The sequence below is a fragment of the Heptranchias perlo genome, chromosome 13 (genome assembly GCF_035084215.1).
Source record: "Heptranchias perlo isolate sHepPer1 chromosome 13, sHepPer1.hap1, whole genome shotgun sequence".
Taxonomy (NCBI): domain Eukaryota; kingdom Metazoa; phylum Chordata; class Chondrichthyes; order Hexanchiformes; family Hexanchidae; genus Heptranchias; species Heptranchias perlo.
Window position 1 is genome coordinate 3,448,032 of NC_090337.1, and position 22,274 is coordinate 3,470,305.

Sequence of the window (22,274 nt, forward strand, 5' to 3'; positions counted from 1 at the left end):
TGGGATTGGTTACTGTGGGGGGGTGACAAGCCCAGGATTGGTTACTGTTTGGGGGTGGGGAGAGGGTGAAGAGTCCAGGATTGGTTACTGTGGGGAGATGATGAAGAGCCCTAATGTATTGAGCTCCCTAAGTGATTAACTGAGTTGTCAGCTATTGTATTGAGCCATGGAGACAATGAAAGTCCGCAGGTTCATTGGCCAGTCTGTGCTGTTAGCTGATCTCAGTTAGAGCCAGTAGAATTGGATTCAGCATCCCCAGAACAGGGAGTGCAAAAATCACACCTCCAAACTATTTGTGCTTACAACCCAGTGTCTCCTACAGGAAAGTGCACACGTTTATCAAGATGTGAGCAGAGGACAGGATTGGGCCGAGCTGCGATACCCCCCACGCGCGAATAGCCGGTTTACATGCAGGGCTGGATTTCTCTTCCTGCCCCTATAGGGTCGGGGCAGGACTTATGCCTAGCTGCCCCGACCCTGGTCCAGTTTTTCTGGTGAGCTCTCTGTGGGATTCCCACCATCAAATGGAAGCCATTTAGCCCGAAGGACTTAGCAGGACTGCAACAGCATCAGAACAGGTGGGGATCATGTGAAGGCAGAAGACTTCAATAAGTCTCCACCGCAATGGAGGGAGAGGGTGCCCTCTCCATCAGCAGCCTTCATGATGCTGCCTCCAGGAAGTACCTTCAGAGTTCACCAACAGAGGCGAAAGGAACAGGAGTCAGCCATTCAGCCCCTCGAACCTGCCCTGCCATTCAATCAGATCATGGCTGATCTATACCTCAACTCCATCATCAATCCACCTTTGATACCCTTACCTAATAAAAATCTATCGATCTCAGTCTTGAAATTTTCAATTGACCCCCACCATCCACAGCTTTTTGGGGGAGATTTCCACTCCCCTTTGTGTGAAGAAGTGCTTTCTGACATCTCCCCTGAATGGCCTAGCTCTAATTTTAAGGTTATGCCCCCTTGTTCAAGATTCCCCCACTAGAGCAAATAGATTCTTTCTATCTACCCTATCAAATCCTTTAGTCTTCTGAAACACCTCAATTAGATCACCCCTTAATCTTCTATTCTCGAGGGAATACAACCTGTCCTCATAATTTAACCATTTTAGCCCCAATCCACTCCCTAGTGTCTCAGTTCAGACGTGAAGAATAACCAATGAGATGAGATGCCAGAGAGCTGCTGGAACCTTGAGATGAGGGAGGGTGGAATTAGTGAATGATGTCCTGGTACGTGATTGAGAAGTGCCTCATCAAATCTCCCAGCGATTCACATGGAGTGATTTGGGAAATGCACTGACCGCCGTTTAGACACAAGTACCTTTTAAAGCAAAATCTCAGGGTACGCTGCATCTCACAAGGAGATTGATTAAAATCCAGACAGAATGCGGCTTTACGGTTGGAATAATTCAACATCACAAGACTTCTATCTTGTAAACGACACAGCAAAGCATTTAAGATTAATGTTGGGAAACTCAGAAATAGCACGGATCCGGTCTCCTGGTCCAGATGTGTATGTTTGCATTGGATGTGAATCAGAGAGTGATATGATCAGGCACACATTTATCTATAGTTCTCTCGTCTTTCCAGAATAATTCTGACAGGGAATTGGCCGTGTGCTGCTCGCTCCAGGGGGTTATCTCTGCTCTGAATGCACAGCTTTTTATTTGGGCGGTCGGTTCTTTTGATGCTCTCGCATTTGGGATTAGCGACAGTAACTGAGACTCCACTTCATGCCCCGGTAACAAAAACATTAACGTCTAAAGTTGCAACCCATCAGTCGAATATGAAATCGCTAGCATTTCATCTCCTCTCGGGCAGAGCAAACAACCCATGTGAAATTACATTAATAAATGGTTCCCCTTCACTGATTTTGTGGACTATTGAAAGCTCCAACTCACTGCTCTATCACTGAGACTCACTCTGATTTGAGTAGTTGGATGGTCAAAGCCTAATTCAACCATTTATTTTTTTGCCGATCCTCCCCCTATTTCCCCTAAAGGCTGACGCTGGGAGGCGTCGCTAGCCCCCCTTGTACTCCAATCAAATCGCTATTCTTCACACGTGTGCCTGCATAGGGAGTGCTGACAGGCTATTCGACCAAGTGAGGCATCCCCAGCCAAAATGGATCCTGATTTGTCCTCGCTTGACATTTACACATATGCACTTTTTGATAGGAATCAACAGATATAATTCGGGACCAGGAACCCTGACTGGATGTGACTCTTTAGGGGGAAGAGTATTGTTCCCTCAATGTTGCATCAACTCAGCCCAGGGCAGGGCAGGGGATGAAAGTTGTCGGACTCATTTACAGACTGGGTGGTGTCTTTACCCACAAGACCTCAGTGGTGCATATATTAACCCCTTAACTACAAGAATTGCAAGAATGTCCTTAACACTAGTGGGGATTCTAGAACTTGGAGAGGAGCCACTCAGCACATCTGAATTCACTCCCTCAAGGGGGACAGTGAGGACTTTGTCAGGCAAGCGAATGTTATTAAAATTCAAGCCAAGACATCTGGTAGGAGACTGACTGAAGGCCATTACTGCTCCGAATCTGAATGATCAGAAGAGGTTCAGTTGGTCCGCATGGTACAGGATCAATCCCTCGTGGCAGGATCGCTGAAAACTCAGCCCCCGAGTGCACTGCACAATCTGGAAGTGACTTATACAGATCACAGAAAAGACTTACATTTCTATAACATCTTTCACAACCTCAGGACGTCCCAAAGCGCTTTACAGCCAATGAAGTACTTTTTGAAGTGTAGTCACTGTTGTAACAGGAAACATGACAACCAATTTGCGCACAGCAAGATCTCACAAACAGCAATGTGAGAGTGATCAGATAACCTGTGTTTTAGTAATGCTGGTTGAAGGGTAAATATTGGAGAACTTCCTTGTTCTTCTTTGAATAGTGCCATGGGATCTTTCACATCCACCTGAGGGCAGACGGCGCCTCAGTTTAATGTCTTATCTGAAAGATGGCACCTCCGATAGTGCAGCAGTGTCAGCCTGGATTATGTGCTCAAGTCTCTGGAGTGGGGCTTGAACCAACAACTTTCTGAATCAGAGAGGAGAGTGAGACCGACTGAGCCATTACTGACACTCGGGTTCAAGCTCTGGACAGTGCCGTTAGGTGATCTCAGCTCAGGGAGTGGTACAGGAATGACAGTTGGCAAAGGAGATCACTGCTCAGTGTGACATCAGGCAAGAACATCGGGCTTAGCTGTGATGTCCTCCCCTAAATCCCTACTCTGTCCCCTATGGTCAAATAGCCCATTGACCCTTGGGCAGGGTATCAGAGGACTGCCCACTCCCACAGAACCAACTCAGCATCAATCATCGTCAGCTGAGCAGAGTGATTATATTGCTCCATTTTATACCAATCCAGGCTGTGATTAGAATGAGCTGGATCTGTGCAAGAGGCAGTCACAATATCCTCTCCATCCAGGCACAATTCTACAGAAATGTCAGGCACTCCGGCTGGTGGGGGGGGGGGGGGGAGGGAAGATCAGACGCTCCCGGGGGGTGGGGGGGGGGGGGGAGATCAGACGCTCCCGGGGGGTGGGGGGATGATCAGACACTCCCGGGGGGGTGAGGGGATGATCAGACACTCCCGGGGGGGTGAGGGGATGATCAGACACTCCCGGGGGGGTGAGGGGATGATCAGACACTCCCGGGGGGGTGAGGGGATGATCAGACACTCCCGGGGGGGGGGGGGGGGGGAGAGAGATCAGACACTCCGGGGGGGGGGGGGGGGGGGAGAGAGATCAGACACTCCAGGGGGGGGGGGGGGGGGGAGAGAGATCAGACACTCCAGGGGGGGGGCGCTAGGGGATGATCAGACACTCCCGGGGGGGGGGGGAGGGGGAGATCAGACACTCCCGGGGGGGGGGGGGCTAGGGGATGATCAGACACTCCCGGGGGGGGGGGGGGGAAGGGGGAGATCAGACACTCCCGGGGTGGGGGGGGGGGGAGGGGTGGAGATCAGACACTCCCCGGGGGGGGGGGGGGGAAGGGGTGGAGATCAGACACTCCCCGGGGGGGGGAAGGGGTGGAGATCAGACACTCCCGGGGTGGGGGGGGGGGGGGGGAGATGAGATCAGACACTCCCCGGGGGGGGGGGGGGAAGGGGTGGAGATCAGACACTCCCCGGGGGGGGGGGGGGGGGGGGGATTCGACACTCCCCGGGGGGAGGGAGAAACTGACCAGGAGATTGACTACACTAAATGTTGATACTTCGCTTCTGTATTATAATTTCTAGAATCGACATGAATCTGCCCAATAATTCATCTCAGAGAACTTGCACAGGGTGAGGGGTAGGAAATTAGTCTGGGATGATAGCGAATCAACAGCCCGATTCACGCCCCGCCTGATTCCCCATTGACGCCTTTGCTGCTTTCTCCCGTTTTGCACTATTGCCCTGAGACGAATTTCATCTTCAGGAACTTTTAGCAGCAGGAAAAGGATTGTGTATCCAACAAACTTGTTCCTTTTTGATAAGATCTCAATGCCAGCTAATTGCCTTCCTACCAGATCCCTCAATCCCTTCTCTCCATTTAGGATTTCCCTGCACTCCAGTGCAGTTAAACTGAGCCTCCATCTACCTGCCCAGATGGCAGTTAGTTGCAGGCTTGGTGGTTGTGAAAGGTGCTATATAAATGCAAATTCTTTCTTCTCACACTGGTATCCAGCACCTGTTATAGTACTGCTCAGGTGTCATCTGTAGTCTGCCTTCCCCACATCTGTAGCTGTCTGCTTACTGTCCACTTGCTTGTGGATATGGCTGGAGTTAAACTCCTAACACCATTTCCTTTCCTTCGCTCTTGGAAGAAAAAGCAAGGGGAGTAACTGTCTGGGGTGTGTCCCAGTTGGCAAGCTAAGGTAGGGGTTTTGACAGAGTAAAATCAGGAGAAACTGTTTCCACTGGCAGGAGGGTCAGAAACCAGAGGACACAGATTTAGGATCATTGCTAAAAGAACCAGGGTGGGAATGAGAATTTTTTCAGCGAGTTATGATGATCTGGAATGCGCTGCCTGAAAAGGTGGTGGAAGTAGATTCAGTAATAACTTTCGAAAGGGAATTAGATATATACTTGAAAAGAAAAAAATTCCAGGCCTAAGGGAAAAGAGCAGGGTGGGGGGTGGGACTAATTGGATAAATCTTTCAAAGAGCCGGCACAGGCACGAAGGGCCGAATGGCTTCCTTCTGTGCTCCATGATTCTAAGTGTAAGTAAAGGTAGAGGGAATTTTCATCCAGTTAGAATCTGGGTATAAATACTCCTTGTGTGAACAGACTTGGTGTTTGACCTTCCTGTCACCTCTGGTCAATGACGATCAAAATTCCTCCATCCAGCCCTAACTATATTTGTGGATTTGCTTTGATTTTACAGGACTTTTCCCCCATCCTTCAAAAACTTATTCTCTTCCCCCCTCGAAGACACCAATTCCTTACTGGGGTAGGGTTCAGGGACCCATTGCCCTCCAGTACCTCATTCAAGTGACCGTTATTCACTCGTGAGCCTCGAAGTGTCAGCAAATTTGACGTTGAGGGGTCAGGTGGAGGCTCTGTGGTTAATAGATTCTGTAGAGTAGTCATTACAGTAGTGGATTACTCACTCACAGGTCAGCAGTTTACGATCCTGTGGAAAGTTGTGAAATTGAATTCAATCATTTGTGGGACAGACATCAGAAAAAATGTCCATGAAATCCCAACTAGTTCACCAAGGTCTTTCAGGGAAGGGAACGTGCCACCCCTACCAGGCCTGGGCCAACCAGTGACAAATCCACAATACTCGGTTGACTCAATGCCTTCTGGACGTAGGGCTTGTTAGACGAAAACTAGGTCCATCTAGTTCGGCTTCTACCAACCCGGTAGTCGCAGGATACAACAATAATGGAGGTGTTGACTAAACATAACAATCAATCTCTATCAATGAGTCTACAACAGACCCAGACATGAGGCGAGGAAAACCCCCAGTGGTGGAGAGCTTTGGGAACCAGAGGTCCAAAGTCACCTGTTCCTCCCAATCATGGTTCACTTACCATATGTTGTGCCTCGAAACACCATATCTCAAATTATTATTTTCTGAAATAAATCTATCTAATTTGCATTTGAATGAACCAATATTATCTGCTTCTAACGTCTGAAGTGGCCTAGCAAGGAATGGGCAATAAATGTGGCCTTGCGAATACTATACATATCATGAGAATAAATTGAAGAAAAAAAGCTCTGCTTGATGCTGGCCTAAACACAAGCACATAGGCAGACTTTCAAGCACTGGATGGTGAGGAGGAAATTGGATCATGGCTGATTCCCTTCCCCACCCCCAGGGGCTGAGATTGGCTAACTTGGGTTCCGCCAGGACCACTCGGCTCCAGACCTCATTACAGCCTTGGTCCAAACATGGACAAAAGAGCTGAATTCCAGAGGTGAGGTGAGAGTGACTGCCCTTGACATCAAGGCAGCATTTGACCGAGTGTGGCACCAAGGAGCCCTCGTAAAATTGAAGTCAATGGGAATCAGGGGGAAAAATCTCCAATGGCTGGAGTCATACCGAGCACAAAGGAAGATGGTAGTGGTTGTTGGAGGCCAATCATCTCAGCCCCAGGGCATTGCTGCAGGAGTTCCTCAGGGCAGTGTCCTAGGCCCAACCATCTTCAGCTGCTTCATCAATGACCTTCCCTCCATCATAAGGTCAGAAATGGGGATGTTCGCTGATGACTGCACAGTGTTCAGTTCCATTCGCAACCCCTCAGATAATGAAGCAGTCCGAGCCTGCATGCAGCAAGACCTGGACAACATCCAGGCTTGGGCTGATAAGTGGCAAGTAATATTCGCGCCAGATAAGTGCCAGGCAATGACAATCTCCAACAAGAGAGAGTCTAACCACCTCCCCTTGACATTCAACGGCATTACCATCGCCGAATCCCCCACCATCAACATCCTGGGGGTCACCATTGACCAGAAACTTAACTGGACCAGCCATATAAATACTGTGGCTACGAGAGCAGGTCAGAGGCTGGGTATTCTGCGGCGAGTGACTCACCTCCTGACTCCCCAAAGCCTTTCCACCATCTACAAGGCACAAGTCAGGAGTGTGATGGAATACTCTCCACTTGCCTGGATGAGTGCAGCTCCAACAACACTCAAGAAGCTCGACACCATCCAAGATAAAGCAGCCCGCTTGATTGGCACCCCATCCACCACCCTAAACATTCACTCCCTTCACCACCGGCGCACTGTGGCTGCAGTGTGCACCATCCACAGGATGCACTGCAGCAACTCGCCAAGGCTTCTTCGACAGCACCTCCCAAACCCGCGACCTCTACCACCTAGAAGGACAAGGGCAGCAGGCGCATGGGAACAACACCACCTGCACGTTCCCCTCCAAGTCACACACCATCCCGACTTGGAAATATATCGCCGTTCCTTCATTGTCGCTGGGTCAAAATCCTGGAACTCCCTTCCTAACAGCACTGTGGGAGAACCGTCACCACACGGACTGCAGCGGTTCAAGAAGGCGGCTCACCACCACCTTCTCGAGGGCAATTAGGGATGGGCAATAAATGCCGGCCTTGCCAGCGACGCCCGCATCCCGTGAACGAATAAAAAAAAAAAAAGACCATAAACCAAACCTGGGACTTGCTGTCTGTGTGGCTCAGCTACTCCCTGATAAACCCCAAGAACAGGATCACAACAGGAGGAGGCCATTCAGCCCCTCAAGCTTGATCCGCCATTCTGTACCTCAACTCCATTTACCCACCTTTGCTCCGTATCCCTTGATACCCTAACCTAAAAAAAATCTATCAATCTCAGTCATGAAAATTTCAATTGTTCCCAGCATCCACAGCCTTTTGGGGGAGCAAGTTCCAGATTTCCACCACCCTTTGCTTCTGAATTTAAACAGCCTAGCTCTAGAAACATAGATGTAGAGATGCCGGTGATGGACTGGGGTTGACAAATGTCACCTGACGAAGGAGGAAGCCTTCGAAAGCTTGTGATTTTCAAATAAAATTGTTGGACTATAACTTGGTGTTGTAAGATTGTTTACATCTAGAAACATAGAAAATAGGAGCAGGAGTAGGCCATTCGGCCCTTCGAGCCTGCTCCGCCATTCAATATGATCATGGCTGATCCTCTATCTCAATACCATATTCCCGCTCTCTCCCCATTCCCCTTGATGCCTTTTGTGTCTAGAAATCTATCCAGCTTCCTCTTAAATATATTCAGTGACTTGGCCTCCACAGCCTTCTGTGGTAGAGAATTCCACAGGTTCACCACCCTCTGAGTGAAGAAATTTCTCCTCATCTCAGTCCTAAATATAGTACCCGGTATCCTGAGAGTGTGACCCCTCGTTTTGGAACCTCCAGCCAGGGGAAACATCCTCCCTGCATCCAGTCTGTCTAGCCCTGTCAGAATTTTATATGTTTCAATGAGATCCCCTCTCATTCTTCTAAACTCGAGTGAATACAGGCCGAGTCGACCCAATCTCTCCTCATATGACAGTCCTGCCATCCCAGGAATCAGTCTGGTGAACCTTCGCTGCACTCCCTCCATGGCAAGTATATCCTTTCTTAGGTAAGGAGACCAAAACTGCACACAATACTCCGGGTGTGGTCTCACCAAGGCCCTGTATAACTGCAGTAAGACATCCTTGCTCCTGTACTCAAATCCTCTTGCAATGAAGGCCAACATACCATTTGCCTTCCTAACTGCATGCTGCACCTGCATGTTTGCTTTCAGTGACTGGTGTACAAGGACACCCAGGGTCCCTTTGTATATCAACATTTCCCAATCTATCACCATTTAAATAATACTCTGCCTTTCTGTTTTTCCTTCCGAAGTGGATAACTTCGCATTTATCCACATTATACTGCATCTGCCCAATCACTCAACTTGTCTAAATCGCCCTGAATCCTCTCTGCATCCTCCTCACAACTCTCAATCCCACCTAGTTTTGCGCCGTCAGCAAACTTGGAAATATTACATTTAGTTCCCTCATCCAAATCATTGATATATATTGTGAATAGCTGGGGCCCAAGCACTGATCCCTGCGGTACCCCACTAGTCACTGCCTGCCACCCCGAAAAAGACCCATTTATTCCTACTCTCTGTTTCCTGTCTGTCAACCAATTGTCAATCCATGCCAGTATATTACCACCAATCTCATGTGCTTTAATTTTGCACACTAACATCTTATGTGGGACTTTATCAAAGGCCTTCTGAAAATTCAAATACACCACATCCACTGGTTCTCCCTTATCTATTCTACCAGTTACATCCTCAAAAAACTCCAGTAGGTTTGTCAAACATGATTTTCCTTTCATAAATCCATGTTGACTTTGTCTAATCCTGTTGATATTTTCTAAGTGTCCTGTTATCACATCCTTTCTAATTGACTCTCGCATTTTCCCCACTACTGATGTTAGGCTAACCGGTCTGTGGTTCCCTGTTTTCTCTCTACCTCCTTTTTTAAATAGTGGGGTTACATTTGCCACCCTCCAATCTGCAGGAACTGTTCCATAATCTATAGAATTTTGGAAGATGATGACTAATGCATCCATTATTTCCATGGCTACCTCATTTACCTCTAATTTTATTATGCCCTCTTGTTCTGGATTCCTCCACCAGAGGAAATTGTTTCTAAGTACCCTATCGAATCCCTTAATCATTTTAAATACCTCGATCAGATCACCCCTCAACCTTCTAAACTCAAGGGAATACAAACCAAGTTTATACAACCCTGACCTCATAATTTAACACTTTTAGCCCCAGGATCATTCTGGTGAATCTGCGCTGCACCCCCTCCAAGGCCAATATATCCTTCCTGAGGTGCGGTGCCCAGAACTGCATGCAGTCTCCAGATGGGGTCTGACCAAGGCTCTGTACAACTGAAGCATCACTTTAATCTACTTATTTATTTATACTGCAAGCCCAAGATGAATGCCAATAGCATAGGACATCACCAAACCTAAACAGAGAAAAGTAAATCAGGGAGAAATGATTAGAAACACCAAACTTTGGTTTTAGAAGGCTGTAGACTGTGAGCAGAAAGACTGAGGTACGGAGTTACAAAGGGCCTAGAGAAGTGTTAGAGCAGGAAACAGTATGGTAGGTCTTGAATACAACATGGTGAGAATGCAGAGAGGAGAGAGTGTGCAGGACATGGTATATAGAGCTTAGAAAAACAAGAAATTATTTGTTTACTTCAATTGGATTTTGGAGGTAGAAATACCCAGCCTTCTGCTATTAGTTATGCGGCCTAGCAGCGAAAATCAGAGCAGCTGGATGTGAGCCACATAAATCTAGTGATACAACATGCAATCAAGTCAATGCATGCGTTGCCTGGCAATCCATTACCTCAAATGGACTTGAAGCAGAACTTCCATAACCCATGGGAAAAGGACATTTGGCCATGGTCATTCTGCCTCCAGACTGATCCACCAGTTACATAAGAACATAAGAAATAGGAGCAGGAGTAGGCCAAACGGCCCCTCGAGCCTGCTCCACCAGTCAATATGATCATGGCTAATCTTCGACCTCAACTTCTTTCCCGCCCGATCCCCGATTCCCTTAGAGTCCAAAAATCTATCGATCTCAGCCTTGAATATACTCAACGGCTGAGCACCACAGCCCTCTGGGGTAGAGAATTCCAAATATTCACCACCCTGAGTGAAGACATTTCGCCTCATCTTAGTGCTAAATGGCCGACTCCTTATCCTGAGACTATGTACCCTAGTTCTAGACTCTCCAGCCAAGGGAAACAGCCTCTCAGCATCTACGCTGTCAAGCCGTCACAGAATCTTACATGTTTCAATGAGATCACCCCTCATTCTTCTAAACTCCAGAGAGTATAGGCCCATTCTACTCAATCTCTCCTCAAAGGACAACCCTCTCATCCCAGGAATCAATCTAGTGAACCTTCGTTGCACTGCTTCTAAGGCAAGTATATCCTTCCTTAATATACTGTACAGTATGTTATGCGGTTTAACCTCGGTGGTGCGGAAACTTTTAGAAACGATAATCTGGGGACAAAATTAACAGTCACTTGGACAAGCATAGATTAATTAAGGAAAGCCAGCACGGATTTGTTCAAGGCAAATTGCGTTTAACTTACTTGATTGAGTTTTTTGTTGAGGTAACAGAGTGTGTTGATGAGGGCTATGTGGTTGATGTGGTGTATACGGAAGGTTGAAGAACCAGAGGACATAGATTTAAGGTGATTGACAAAAGAACCAAAGTGACATGAGGAAAAACATTTTTACACAGCAAGTGGTTAGGATCTGGAATGCACTGCCCGAGGGGGTGGTGGAGGCAGATTTAATTGTGGCTTGCAAAAAGGGAACTGGATAAGTACTTGAAGGGAAAAAATTTGCAGGGCTACAGGGAAAGGGCGGGGAGTGGGACTAGCTGGATTGTTCTTGTGAAGAGCCGGCACAGACTCAACGGGCCGAATGGCCTCCTTCCGTGCTGTAACCATTCTATGATTCTACTCCAGGTGTGATCTCATCAAAGCCCTGTACAATGCAGCAACACTTCCTTACTCTTGTACTCCAACCTCCTTGCAATAAAGGTAACATATCATTTGCCTTCCTAATTGCTTGCTGTACCTGCATGTTAACTTTCTGTGTTTCATGTAGGACACTCAGATCCTTCTGAACACCAACATTCAATAGCTTTTCACCATTTAAAAAATATTCTGTTTTTCTATTCTTCCTACCAAAGTGAATAACCTCACATTTCCCCACATTATACTCCATCTGCCACCTTCTTGCCACTCACTTAACCTGTCTATATCCCTTTACAGACTCTGTGTTCTCCTCACAGCTAACTTTCCCACCTAGCTTTGTGTCGTCAGCAAACTTGTATACATTACACTCAGTCCCTTCATCTAAGTCATTAATATAGATTGTAAATAGCTGAGGCCCCAGCACTGATCCTTACGACACCCCACTAGTAATAGCCTGTCAACCTAAAAATGACCAATTTATCTGTTTTCTGTCCGTTAACTAATCTTCTATCCATGTTAATATATTACCCCCAACCCCATGAGCCCTTATCTTGTCTAACAACCTTTTAAATGGCACCTTATCGAATGCCTTTTGAAAATCCAAATATACCACATCCTCTGGTTCCCCATTGTCTATCCCGCTAGTTACATCCTCAAAAAACTAATAGATTTATCTCACACTTTTTATAAAACCATGTTGACTCTGCCTAATCATATTATGATTTTCTAAGTGCCCTGGTACCACTTCCTTAATAATGGATTCCAGCATTTTCTCGACAACTGATGTCAGGCTAATTTGGCCAGTAGTTCCCTGTTTTCTCTCTCCCGCCTTTCTTGAATAGCGGGGTTACACTTGCTACCTTCCAGTCCACTGGGACCATTCTAGAATCCAGGGAATTTTGGAAGATCACAACCAATGCATCCACTATCTCTGCAGCCACCTCTTTTAGAACCCTAGGATTTCGGCCATCAGGTCCAGGGGATTTGTCGGCTTTCAGTTCCATTAATTTCTGCAGTACTTTTTCTTTACTAATATTAATTACTTTAAGTTCCTCACTTTCAATAGACCCATGGTTCCTCACTATTTCTGGTATGTTTTTTGTGTCTGCTACTGTGAAGACAGACACCAAATATTTGTTTAACGTCTCTGCCATTTCCTTATTTACTAGAACTAGGGGGCATAATCTTAGAATAAGGGGCTGCTCTTTCAAAACTGAGATGAGGAGAAACTTCTTCACTCAGAGGGTGGTAGGTCTGTGGAATTTGCTGCCCCAGGAAGCTGTGGAAGCTACATCATTAGATAAATTTAAAACAGAAATAGACAGTTTCCTAGAAGTAAAGGGAATTAGGGGTTATGGGGAGCGGGCAGGAAATTGGACATGAAGCTGAGTTCGGATCGGTCAATGCCCTGTGGGTGGCGGAGAGGGCCCAGGGGCTATGTGGCCGGGTCCTGCTCCGACTTCTTGTGTTCTTTAGATTTGTGGTTGGGATCAGATCAGCCATGATCTTATTGAATGGCGGAGCAGGCTCGAGGGGCCGATTGGCCTACTCCTGCTCCAATTTCTTATGTTCTTATTCCCCATTATAATTTCTCCTGTCTCAGCCTCTAAGGACCCACATTTACTTTATATTTTACATTATACTTGTAGAAGCTCTTACAATCTGTTTTTATATTTCTTGCTAGTTTACTCCCATATTCTATTTTCTCCCTCTATCAATTTTTTGGTCATCCTTTGCTGGTTTCTGAAACTTTCAGTTACACCGAGTTCTGGTGCCCAGCTTGATCCCTTCACTCCACAAGTGGAACGAAGACAAGTTTGCCTTGGCATCAGGACAAATTTTCCAATAGTGAGAGATTGCCTCATAATGCATTGCACAAGAGTGATGTCACCCACAGTTGTGTTAGCGCATTATGGGACACAAAGGTCCATAGCCAAACCGGCAAGTTGACATGTTGTCAACCGATGGCCAGGATATCCTGGCTTGGGTTGTTCTTATCATGGGTCACTGCTTAAATATAACAGAGCTTGATTTTGGCTCATTTCAAACTTGTTCTTACACAGCTGGGATCTCACTGGGGCAAAAGTAACAGAAGAAAATACAGTAAAACTGCTAATTTGCACGTTGCAGTACTGAGGGAGTGCTGCACTGTTGGAGGTGCCATCTTTGAGATGAGATGTTAAATCGAGGCGCTGGTGGACATAAAAGATCCAATGGCCACTATTTGAAGAGCAGGGGGAGTTCTCCCCGGTGTCCTGGGCCAATATTTATCCCTCAACCAACATCATTAGGAAGGGTCAAGAACCAGAGGACATAGATTTAAGGTGATTGGCAAAAGAACCAAAGGCGACATGAGGAAAAACATTTTTACACAGCGAGTGGTTAGGATCTGGAATGCACTGCCGAAGTGGGTGGTGGAGGCAGATTCAATCGTGACTTTCAAAAGGGAATTGGATAAGTACTTGAAGGGAATAAATTTGCAGGGCTACGAGGAAAGGGCAGGGGAGTGGGACTAGCTGCACTGCTCTTGCAGAGAGCCAGTACGGACTCAATGGGTTGAATGGCCTCCTTCCATGCTGTAACCATTCTATGATCAAAATAGATTGACTGGTCATTTATCTAATTGCTGTTTGTGGGATCTTGCTGTGCACAAACTGGCTGCCACATTTCCTTACATTGCAACAGTGACTACAGTTCAAAAGTATTTTATTGGCTGTAAAGCACTTTGGGACATTCTGAGGTCATGTAAGGTGCTGTATAAATGCACGTCTTTTCTTGGTATTCCTCAGGTTGGGTGGCTGCCTGGCCAAAGTCACAATCCCTGTTGGTGTTGGTAGCACAGTGGTTGTTACTGGACTAATAATCCAGAGAACATGAGTTCAAATATCACCATGGCAGTTTAAGACTTTGAACTCAGGTTAAAAATTAAATCTGGAAATAATAAGCTGGTAACAGTAAAAGTGACCATGAAGCTATCAGAATATCTTAAAAACCCACTGGTTCACTAATGTTCAGCTGTCTTCTGAAGTGGCCTAGCAAGCCACTCAGTCGTATCAAACCACGACAAAGAATACAGACTGCAGCGGTTCAGGAAGGTGGCTCATCACCTTCTCGGAGCAACTAGGGACAGACAATAAATGCTCACATTCCGAAAACCAATTTTTAAACATAAAATGAATGGAGCTTCAACAGCTCCTCCCGAATGGATTAGGAGGGGTTTTGATGGAGTAAATAAGGACATGAGGAGAAATTATTTCACATGAATTGTTACAATCTGGAATGCGCTGACTGAAAGGGCAGTGGAAGCAGATTCAATAGTAACTTTCAAAAGGGAATTGGATAAATAATTGAAGGGAAAAATGCAGGGCTATGGGGAAAGAGCAGGGGACTGGGACAAATTGGATAGCTCTTTCAAAGAGCCGACACAGGCACGATGGGCCGAATGGACTCCTCCTGTGCGGTGTGATTCCTGTCAGTGACATCACTGGAGTGGCTGTGAAGGAATGAAGAAACAACAGAGTCTGCTGGACTTTTACAAAAAAACAGGGAATACTCTTTGGGAGTTGGGGAAAGTACTTGAACAAAATCTCTATGAATTCCTCTTTCTCCCTTACCAGCCCCTCATAAATTACAGGGATAAGTGGGGGGGGAGGGGCGACAGGGGTTGAAAAGGAGGGCAGGGGGCGACAGGGGTTGAAAAGGAGGGCAGGGGGCGACAGGGGTTGAAAAGGAGGGCAGGGGGGCGACAGGGGTTGAAAAGGAGGGCAGGGGGGCGACAGGGGTTGAAAAGGAGGGCAGGGGGGCGACAGGGGTTGAAAAGGAGGGCAGGGGGCGACAGGGGTTGAAAAGGAGGGCAGGGGGCGACAGGGGTTGAAAAGGAGGGCAGGGGGCGACAGGGGTTGAAAAGGAGGGCAGGGGGCGACAGGGGTTGAAAAGGAGGGCAGGGGGCGACAGGGGTTGAAAAGGAGGGCAGGGGGCGACAGGGGTTGAAAAGGAGGGCAGGGGGGCAACAGGGGTTGAAAAGGAGGGCAGGGGGCGACAGGGGTTGAAAAGGAGGGCAGGGGGGCAACAGGGGTTGAAAAGGAGGGCAGGGGGGCAACAGGGGTTGAAAAGGAGGGCAGGGGGGCAACAGGGGTTGAAAAGGAGGGCAGGGGGGCAACAGGGGTTGAAAAGGAGGGCAGGGGGGCGACAGGGGTTGAAAAGGAGGGCAGGGGGCGACAGGGGTTGAAAAGGAGGGCAGGGGGCGACAGGGGTTGAAAAGGAGGGCAGGGGGCGACAGGGGTTGAAAAGGAGGGCAGGGGGCGACAGGGGTTGAAAAGGAGGGCAGGGGGGCAACAGGGGTTGAAAAGGAGGGCAGGGGGGCAACAGGGGTTGAAAAGGAGGGCAGGGGGCGACAGGGGTTGAAAAGGAGGGCAGGGGGGCAACAGGGGTTGAAAAAGGGGGTCAGGGTTGAAAAAGGGGGTCAGGGGTAAAAACGGGGGGGGGGGGGGGGAAGAGAAGTCAGGGGTAAAAAGGGAATGCAGAAGGGATTAAGGAGACTCATTTTGACACCAGGACACTGGAAGCCTATTTTCACAGGCACCTCAGTTACAGCAGCAGGAACACGGGATAGATGAACAGCCCGAGCACTGAATGAAGCCACACGCTCATCACACCCTTTTATCTGTTGAGGCGCAGGCCTCCGGCCGGGCCTGGATCGCCTCTCCTCAGCCTCGCTCAGGTCGCCGCCTCTTGGGGGCACGGTGGGGTGGAAGGTCATGGTCGAAACGGAGGCCGCGATGTTTTGACTCGGCATCGAACTTTGGTAAAAATCCGAAGGTGAATTCGAGGCCTCGACTGTTTCCACGCGAAGTAAACTACGAGGAAAAAACACACAGACAACACGCAGTAAAATACTCCCCCCTCCGAAGCCGCCGAGCGCCCGGCTCGGACTGAGTCGCGCCGGCCAACCGCCGCGCTATTTATAGACTCGCGCTGGAAACGAGGCTGGCAGAGGGAGGGGGGGAGGACCGGCCCGTACCAACTGCGATTCACTCAGCATGTCAGTGGAAGGGGGAGTCAGAAAAAGAAAAGAGAAACAAATTCAACATTTTCCCGCAAAACAACCAGCTGAATTAATTTATAAGATTAACCATGCCGTAAGAGTGGCATTCTGCGGTTAATCATGAAGTGATTTGTGGTGCATGCACCCGCTTCTCTTCTCGCTACCCCGCTCTCCACCCCCCTCCTCGCCCGCCCGCCCGCAGAGATGGGCGCGGCCGGAGGGCCGGGTGACGTCATTGACAGGCAGGTTGTGGGTGAATTGGATGGAATCGGAGTGTTGAGTTTGGCAAAGAGCGAGATTCCTGCAGCGGTGGGGTCCTGTCCTCGGGTCTATGTGTGTCCCCTTTGTCATTTTAATCTTTGCTTTGGACAATAAGGAAGCCGGAGGGATGACATCTCAGATCAACAATGAAGTTTGTGCAGGTAAAAGAGCAAAAAGGGACTTTTACATTTTAATGAAACTGGCCAGAGGAGTCTCTTTGTAGCTTGTAATGGAGTGAGTGTGTCTGGGACTGGGCGCGTCTCTTGCCCCTTTTTTTTCTTCTTCTTCTTCTTCCTTTCATTACTTTTAGCCATTCGATGGACAGTGCAATGTTTTAATCGACATTTTAACAGTAATGTGGCAAAGAGAGAGAGAGCAGGGTGGGAGGGGAAAGCTGAACTTTCAGGGTCTGGGTTGACTTTTGAGTTGGTTTTAAGGTCTGTAATTTGCAACTTGGACTGGGTCACTGTGTGTTCTTTCGCAACTATGTCTTTCTTTTTAAATTAAACTTTTTTTAAAGAAAAAAAATCGTTCATCTCTTTCAGAACCAGGCTCCGGATCGGCGATGATTTCTGAGGTAAGCGCCTGGTTTTTTGCAAGATTTTTCAGTGTTGGCTGGTCATGTAGTTAAACAGCTCTCGGGGAAGGTCTGCTAGTTGGTGTGACATTTTTATTTGTTGCATTCTACACGTCTTTTTCTCTTCAGTAGTAAAAGTAACAACCCCCCCCCTCCTCCTCCTCCTCCTCCTCCCCCAAAAACCATGTCTCTGGAAAGGCAGTGATTGCTGCCTTTCCCACCGTTTAGTGTTCAGAACCGACTCGGTGTTATTGTTCTGCCGGGATTGTCCAGATTAGTGTTGCATTGTTGTGGGGGGCAAAATACTTGACAGGTCGGCGAGGTTCTGCTGCATTTTGCCACTTCTCTCAGTGCCGTTCAAGTATCCCCTTTACCTTGTCCTTGTTGCGCTAAATAAAAATGTGTAAGTGGACGGTCTCAGCACTTTGGGTGGAAGGGCTTGTAGGTGGCCGCCCGTGGCAGCTCTGTGCCTGCCTGTCTGTCTGTCTGTCTGCCTGTCTGTGTGTGTGTGTCTGCAGTCGCCATCTTGCTAGGGGATGTCAAAAAAAAAAATAAACTGAGTCTTTCTTCAAACAAAAGGCTGCAAATAGTGGTTAAAGAGTGGGTCGAAGTTGAGGGGAGGGGAGGGGGACTCCGCTGTTTAGTGGTAACGTGGGGCGAGAGGAGGATGAGGATGTGAAGCAGGGAGAAGCTGGGCCGCTCTGCTCGGCTCTGACCTGTTCCTTATGAGGCATCAGGACAAATGAAAGCTGATTTCTATTAATGAGTGCACTTACATTCTGCCGTCTCACTCCAGCTCTGGTCGGATTGTGATGACATGTTAAGTTTTTTATCATCAAATTTCACCTTTTTGTCTCGCTTTACTCCGGATTTCCTTATTTTTTTTTTGCAAGCCTGTTTTTCCCCCAAACATGTGCTGGAATGATTTCCCCTCCCTCACCCATCCCTCGGGCACGGTCAGTTATGTGGGGGCATTTAATGAAACTCTTGGTTGCCGGAGTTCCCGGGTTTTTTCCCCTCCCTCTAAAGTCGGTGTCATCCCGGATCCGGTGTAACCTTTAATGGTTTTTACACTCTCCCGTCTCGGTGCGAGGCTGTAAACCGCCTTCAAGCCGGAGCAGAGCCCGAATCATTAGTCTTAAGGTGGATGGGAGAGAGTTCGCAATCCGGGGCCCCTTCTGCTATGTTGCAATTCCTGTCTGTAGCCTTCAAATAATGTTTGATGAAGATGGTTTAAGAGTTACATTTCAACGTTCTCAAAATATATATATATATATATCTTTTTTTAAAAGTTTGTTATTACAAGATTGGGGTGCTTCAGATCCCTTTGAACTAAACTGTCAGCAAATTAGCACAACCTGAGACTCCGAACAAACCTGGGAACTTAAACATAGTTTTATTTTTAGTATCAATTATCTTAAAATGTTACTCTCCCCGAAATGCAACATTGGGGAGGGGATGAAACGGTTAAATCCCAGCCATGGTCAGATTGATACCTCGCGGGGAAACCCCTGGGATCTTCACTGGAAACTGTAACCGTGTCCCGGGAATTGTTGGATCCCGGCCGGGCCTCGGTAACACTTCATTTCGTTACATTTTGTGTTTGTTGCTTTAACTGTGGCCGAGTGGGAAAGCGAGAGAATCTGGGGATGGGGATGGGGGGGGGGGGGTTTGAAGCAGTTTCTTACAACCCTCTTTCCCCCCCCCCCCCTCCCATTAATCGGTGTGTTTATAAGACTGACCATTCGGGGGTCGGGCGGTATCTGTTACCCGGCTCCTGGCCCTTTGGGGGCGGCCGTTGTAACGCAGTGCTCCGTGTGGGACAGGCCGGCGAGGCCCTGTGGTTAAAGGAGACAAGCCGCACGTTTCGGCCGCTGGGAATCTTCGGAGCCGGGGTTTGGGGTCCTGGGCTCTGGGCTCTGAGCGCTGCCTTTCGGTATCGGGCTGACGCTCTCCCTGGAGTATTGTCGGTCGAGTGAGCCCACCAGCCTTGGCTGCGGATTTCGTGATTCTTGTGTATATATATATATATATATATGTGTGTGTGTGTCTGTCGATTTCTCTCTCTGCGTCTCTCTCTCTCTCTCCCTCCCTCCTCTCCCAGGTACCCCCCCCTGCACGTTTCTCTGTGCCTGCCTCCCTCCCTCTGTCATTGCCTGCTCCCTGGGTCTGTCTGTCTCCCTTCCTCTCGGTCTGTCTGTCTCCCTCCCTTCCTCTCTGTCTCTCTTTTCCTTTTCCTCCCCTTCTCCTCCTCCTCCTCCTCCTCTCTCCATCTCTATCTGGATGTCTCACTGTGTTGTTTTGTTGCAGGAAGCGTTGACCTTTGGGAATGCTTGGTGTGTTATCAGATTTTAAAAACAACGATTAATATTTTGGAGCTGGGGCAGCTGGCGATTATCTGAAGCAAAGCACTGATCCCCACAGTGCTTAGCAACAACATTTGGATAGAAAGCACTGGGACATGTGCCTGTAGGTCCTTCCTGCCCATACATCAAGTCTGGATGTGTTAATAAGGGGGCAGAGGGAGGGGTTTCAAGGTATTTCCCAGAAACTAGTCACCTATGGGGGAGGTGGGAATAATGGGGACTGGATTGATGCAGGTAAAGGAGGTGGTATGAAAAGTAAATGGGTTTATTTTAAACGTGTGTGAGTGTGTGTGTGTTTTTAAAACCTGTTTATTTTGTGATATAAATATTTAATGCCCTACATTGGATTCCAGTCCACCAACATCTCAAATTTAAAATTCTCATTCTTGTGTTCAAATCCCCCCCTTAGCCTCGTCCCTCCCTATCTCTCCCACCTCCTACAACACACCGAGCTCTCTCGGTCCCTTCAGCTCTGACCTCTTGTGCGTCACCCACTTCCTTCACCCCATCATTGGAGGCCATGCATTCAGCTGTCTCGGCCCTAAGCTCTGGGATTCCCTCCCTAAACCTGTCCACCTCTCTCTCCTTTTAAGACGTCACTTAAAACCCACCTCTTTGACCAAGCTTTTGGTCGTCTGTCCTAATGTCTCCTTCTTTGGCTCGGTGTCAGTTTTTGTCTGATTTACATTCCTGTGAAGTGCCTTAGGACATTTTACTGCATTAAAGCTGCTGTATAAATGCAAGTTGTTGAAAGTATTCCCATATTGTTGGTGTGTGTGTTGGGTTTTCAGTATCACAATTACTTGACAGAATGTGTTAACAATAGATCACAACACTGCCACACTCGACTGCCACTGGTGTGGAGCAAAGATTGAGTTTAGAATTCTGGCCTAGTTAATAAAGAAAAGAAAGTATTTGCATTTATATAATATCTTTCACATTCTTCGAACATCTCAAAGTACCTCACAGTCAATCAAGTACTTTAGAGATGCAGTCACTGTTGTAATTTAGGAAACATGGGAGCCAGTCTACACACAGCAAGATCCCACAGACAGCAATGAGATAAATGACTAGTTAATTGAGGGATAAATGACAACCAGAACACTGGGGAGAACTTCCCTACTCTTCGAATAGTGCCATGGGATCTTTTATGACCACCTGAGAAGGCAGACAGGACCTCTGTTTAATGTCTCATCCGAAAAATGGCACCTCCGACAGTGCAGCACTCCCTCAGTACTGCACTGAATTTTCAGTCTGGATTTTGTACTCAAGTCCTGGAGTGGGGCTTGAACCCATGACCTCCTGACTGAGATCTATCAATGAATAACACTGGTACTGTATTGGTGGGTACAAGTCTGTCACTGAATAACACTGGTACAGTACTGGTGGGTACAAGTCTGTCACTGTATGACACTGGTACAGTGCTGGTGGGTACAGGTCTGTCACTGTATAATGCTGGGGTACAGTACTGGTGGGTACAGGTCTGTCACTATAATGGGTACAATACTGGTGGGTACAGATCTGTCACTGTATAATGGGTACAGTACTGTGGGTACAAGTCTGTCACTGCATAATGGGTACAGTACTGGTGGGTACAGGTCTGTCACTGTAATACTGGTACAGGTCTGTTACTGTATAATGGGTACAGCACTGGTGGGTACAAATCTGTCACTTTAGCACTGGGGTACAGTACTGGCAGGTACAGGTCTGTTACTATAACATTGGGGTAGAGTACTGGTGGGTACAGGCCTGTCATTGTATAAAACTGGGGTACAGTACTGGTGGGCATAGATCTGTCACTGTACAGCACTGGGTTACAGTACTGGTGGGTACAGTTGTACCATTGTATAACGGGTACAGTACTGTTGGCTACAGGATTGTCAGTGTATAACACTGGGGTCAGTACTGGTAGGTACGGGTCTGTCACTGTATAACACTAGTGCGCAGTACCAGTCACCGGGGTAAGAATAATTTAAGGGGCTGAATTAAGGCTACTACAGTAAAAGTGTGTGATGGAATAGTAAACTATATTGGCTTCATTGAGATGCTTTTTCCCTTAGGGAATTGGCAACCAGTCTGTTCGGCCTTAACCCTCACTGATTTGCATGTTGTCATATTGGACTATTAAAATGGCCTTAATGGTGGGTTTGGTGGGATAACAACCTGGAATTTGTTCTGCTAATCCCTGCATCGGGCCAGAATAATTTGTACTGGGCCTGGTATATTTTCCATTTGTCTTGGATGACTGGCATTGCAATTTCCTAATAGTTAATTAAGGATGTACGATGCCTTTAAAACACTAATAAATCACAACAGGCTGATGATCTGCCCTTTCCCAGGGTGTTTGAGAATGATGCAGAGTTTAATCGTGCAATGTATATTGATGTCTAGCAACATTGTTGGAGCAGAGCGTCTTTGGAACGATAAATCCACGAGTTTGTCTTCAGCCTTTGAATTGCTAATTTCTCGCTCTTTCTCTCTTTCCACCCCCAGTTGAATCGGTGC

At 47.6% G+C, this 22,274-nt stretch overlaps 1 protein-coding gene across 2 annotated transcripts in view; it reads left to right on the top strand.

Moving 5' to 3' along the window:
- Positions 1-16,822: 16,822 nt before the first annotated feature.
- LOC137331222 (PHD finger protein 13-like) overlaps positions 16,823-22,274 on the top strand; it is a 115,784-nt gene continuing 110,332 nt past the window's right edge. For both annotated transcript variants that reach the window (XM_067994854.1, XM_067994855.1), the window contains exons 1-2: positions 16,823-16,987; positions 17,372-17,403. In XM_067994854.1, coding sequence (XP_067850955.1) covers positions 16,897-16,987; positions 17,372-17,403 — 123 coding nt within the window. In that variant the 5' untranslated portion in view covers positions 16,823-16,896. The remainder of the gene's footprint in view (positions 16,988-17,371; positions 17,404-22,274) is intronic.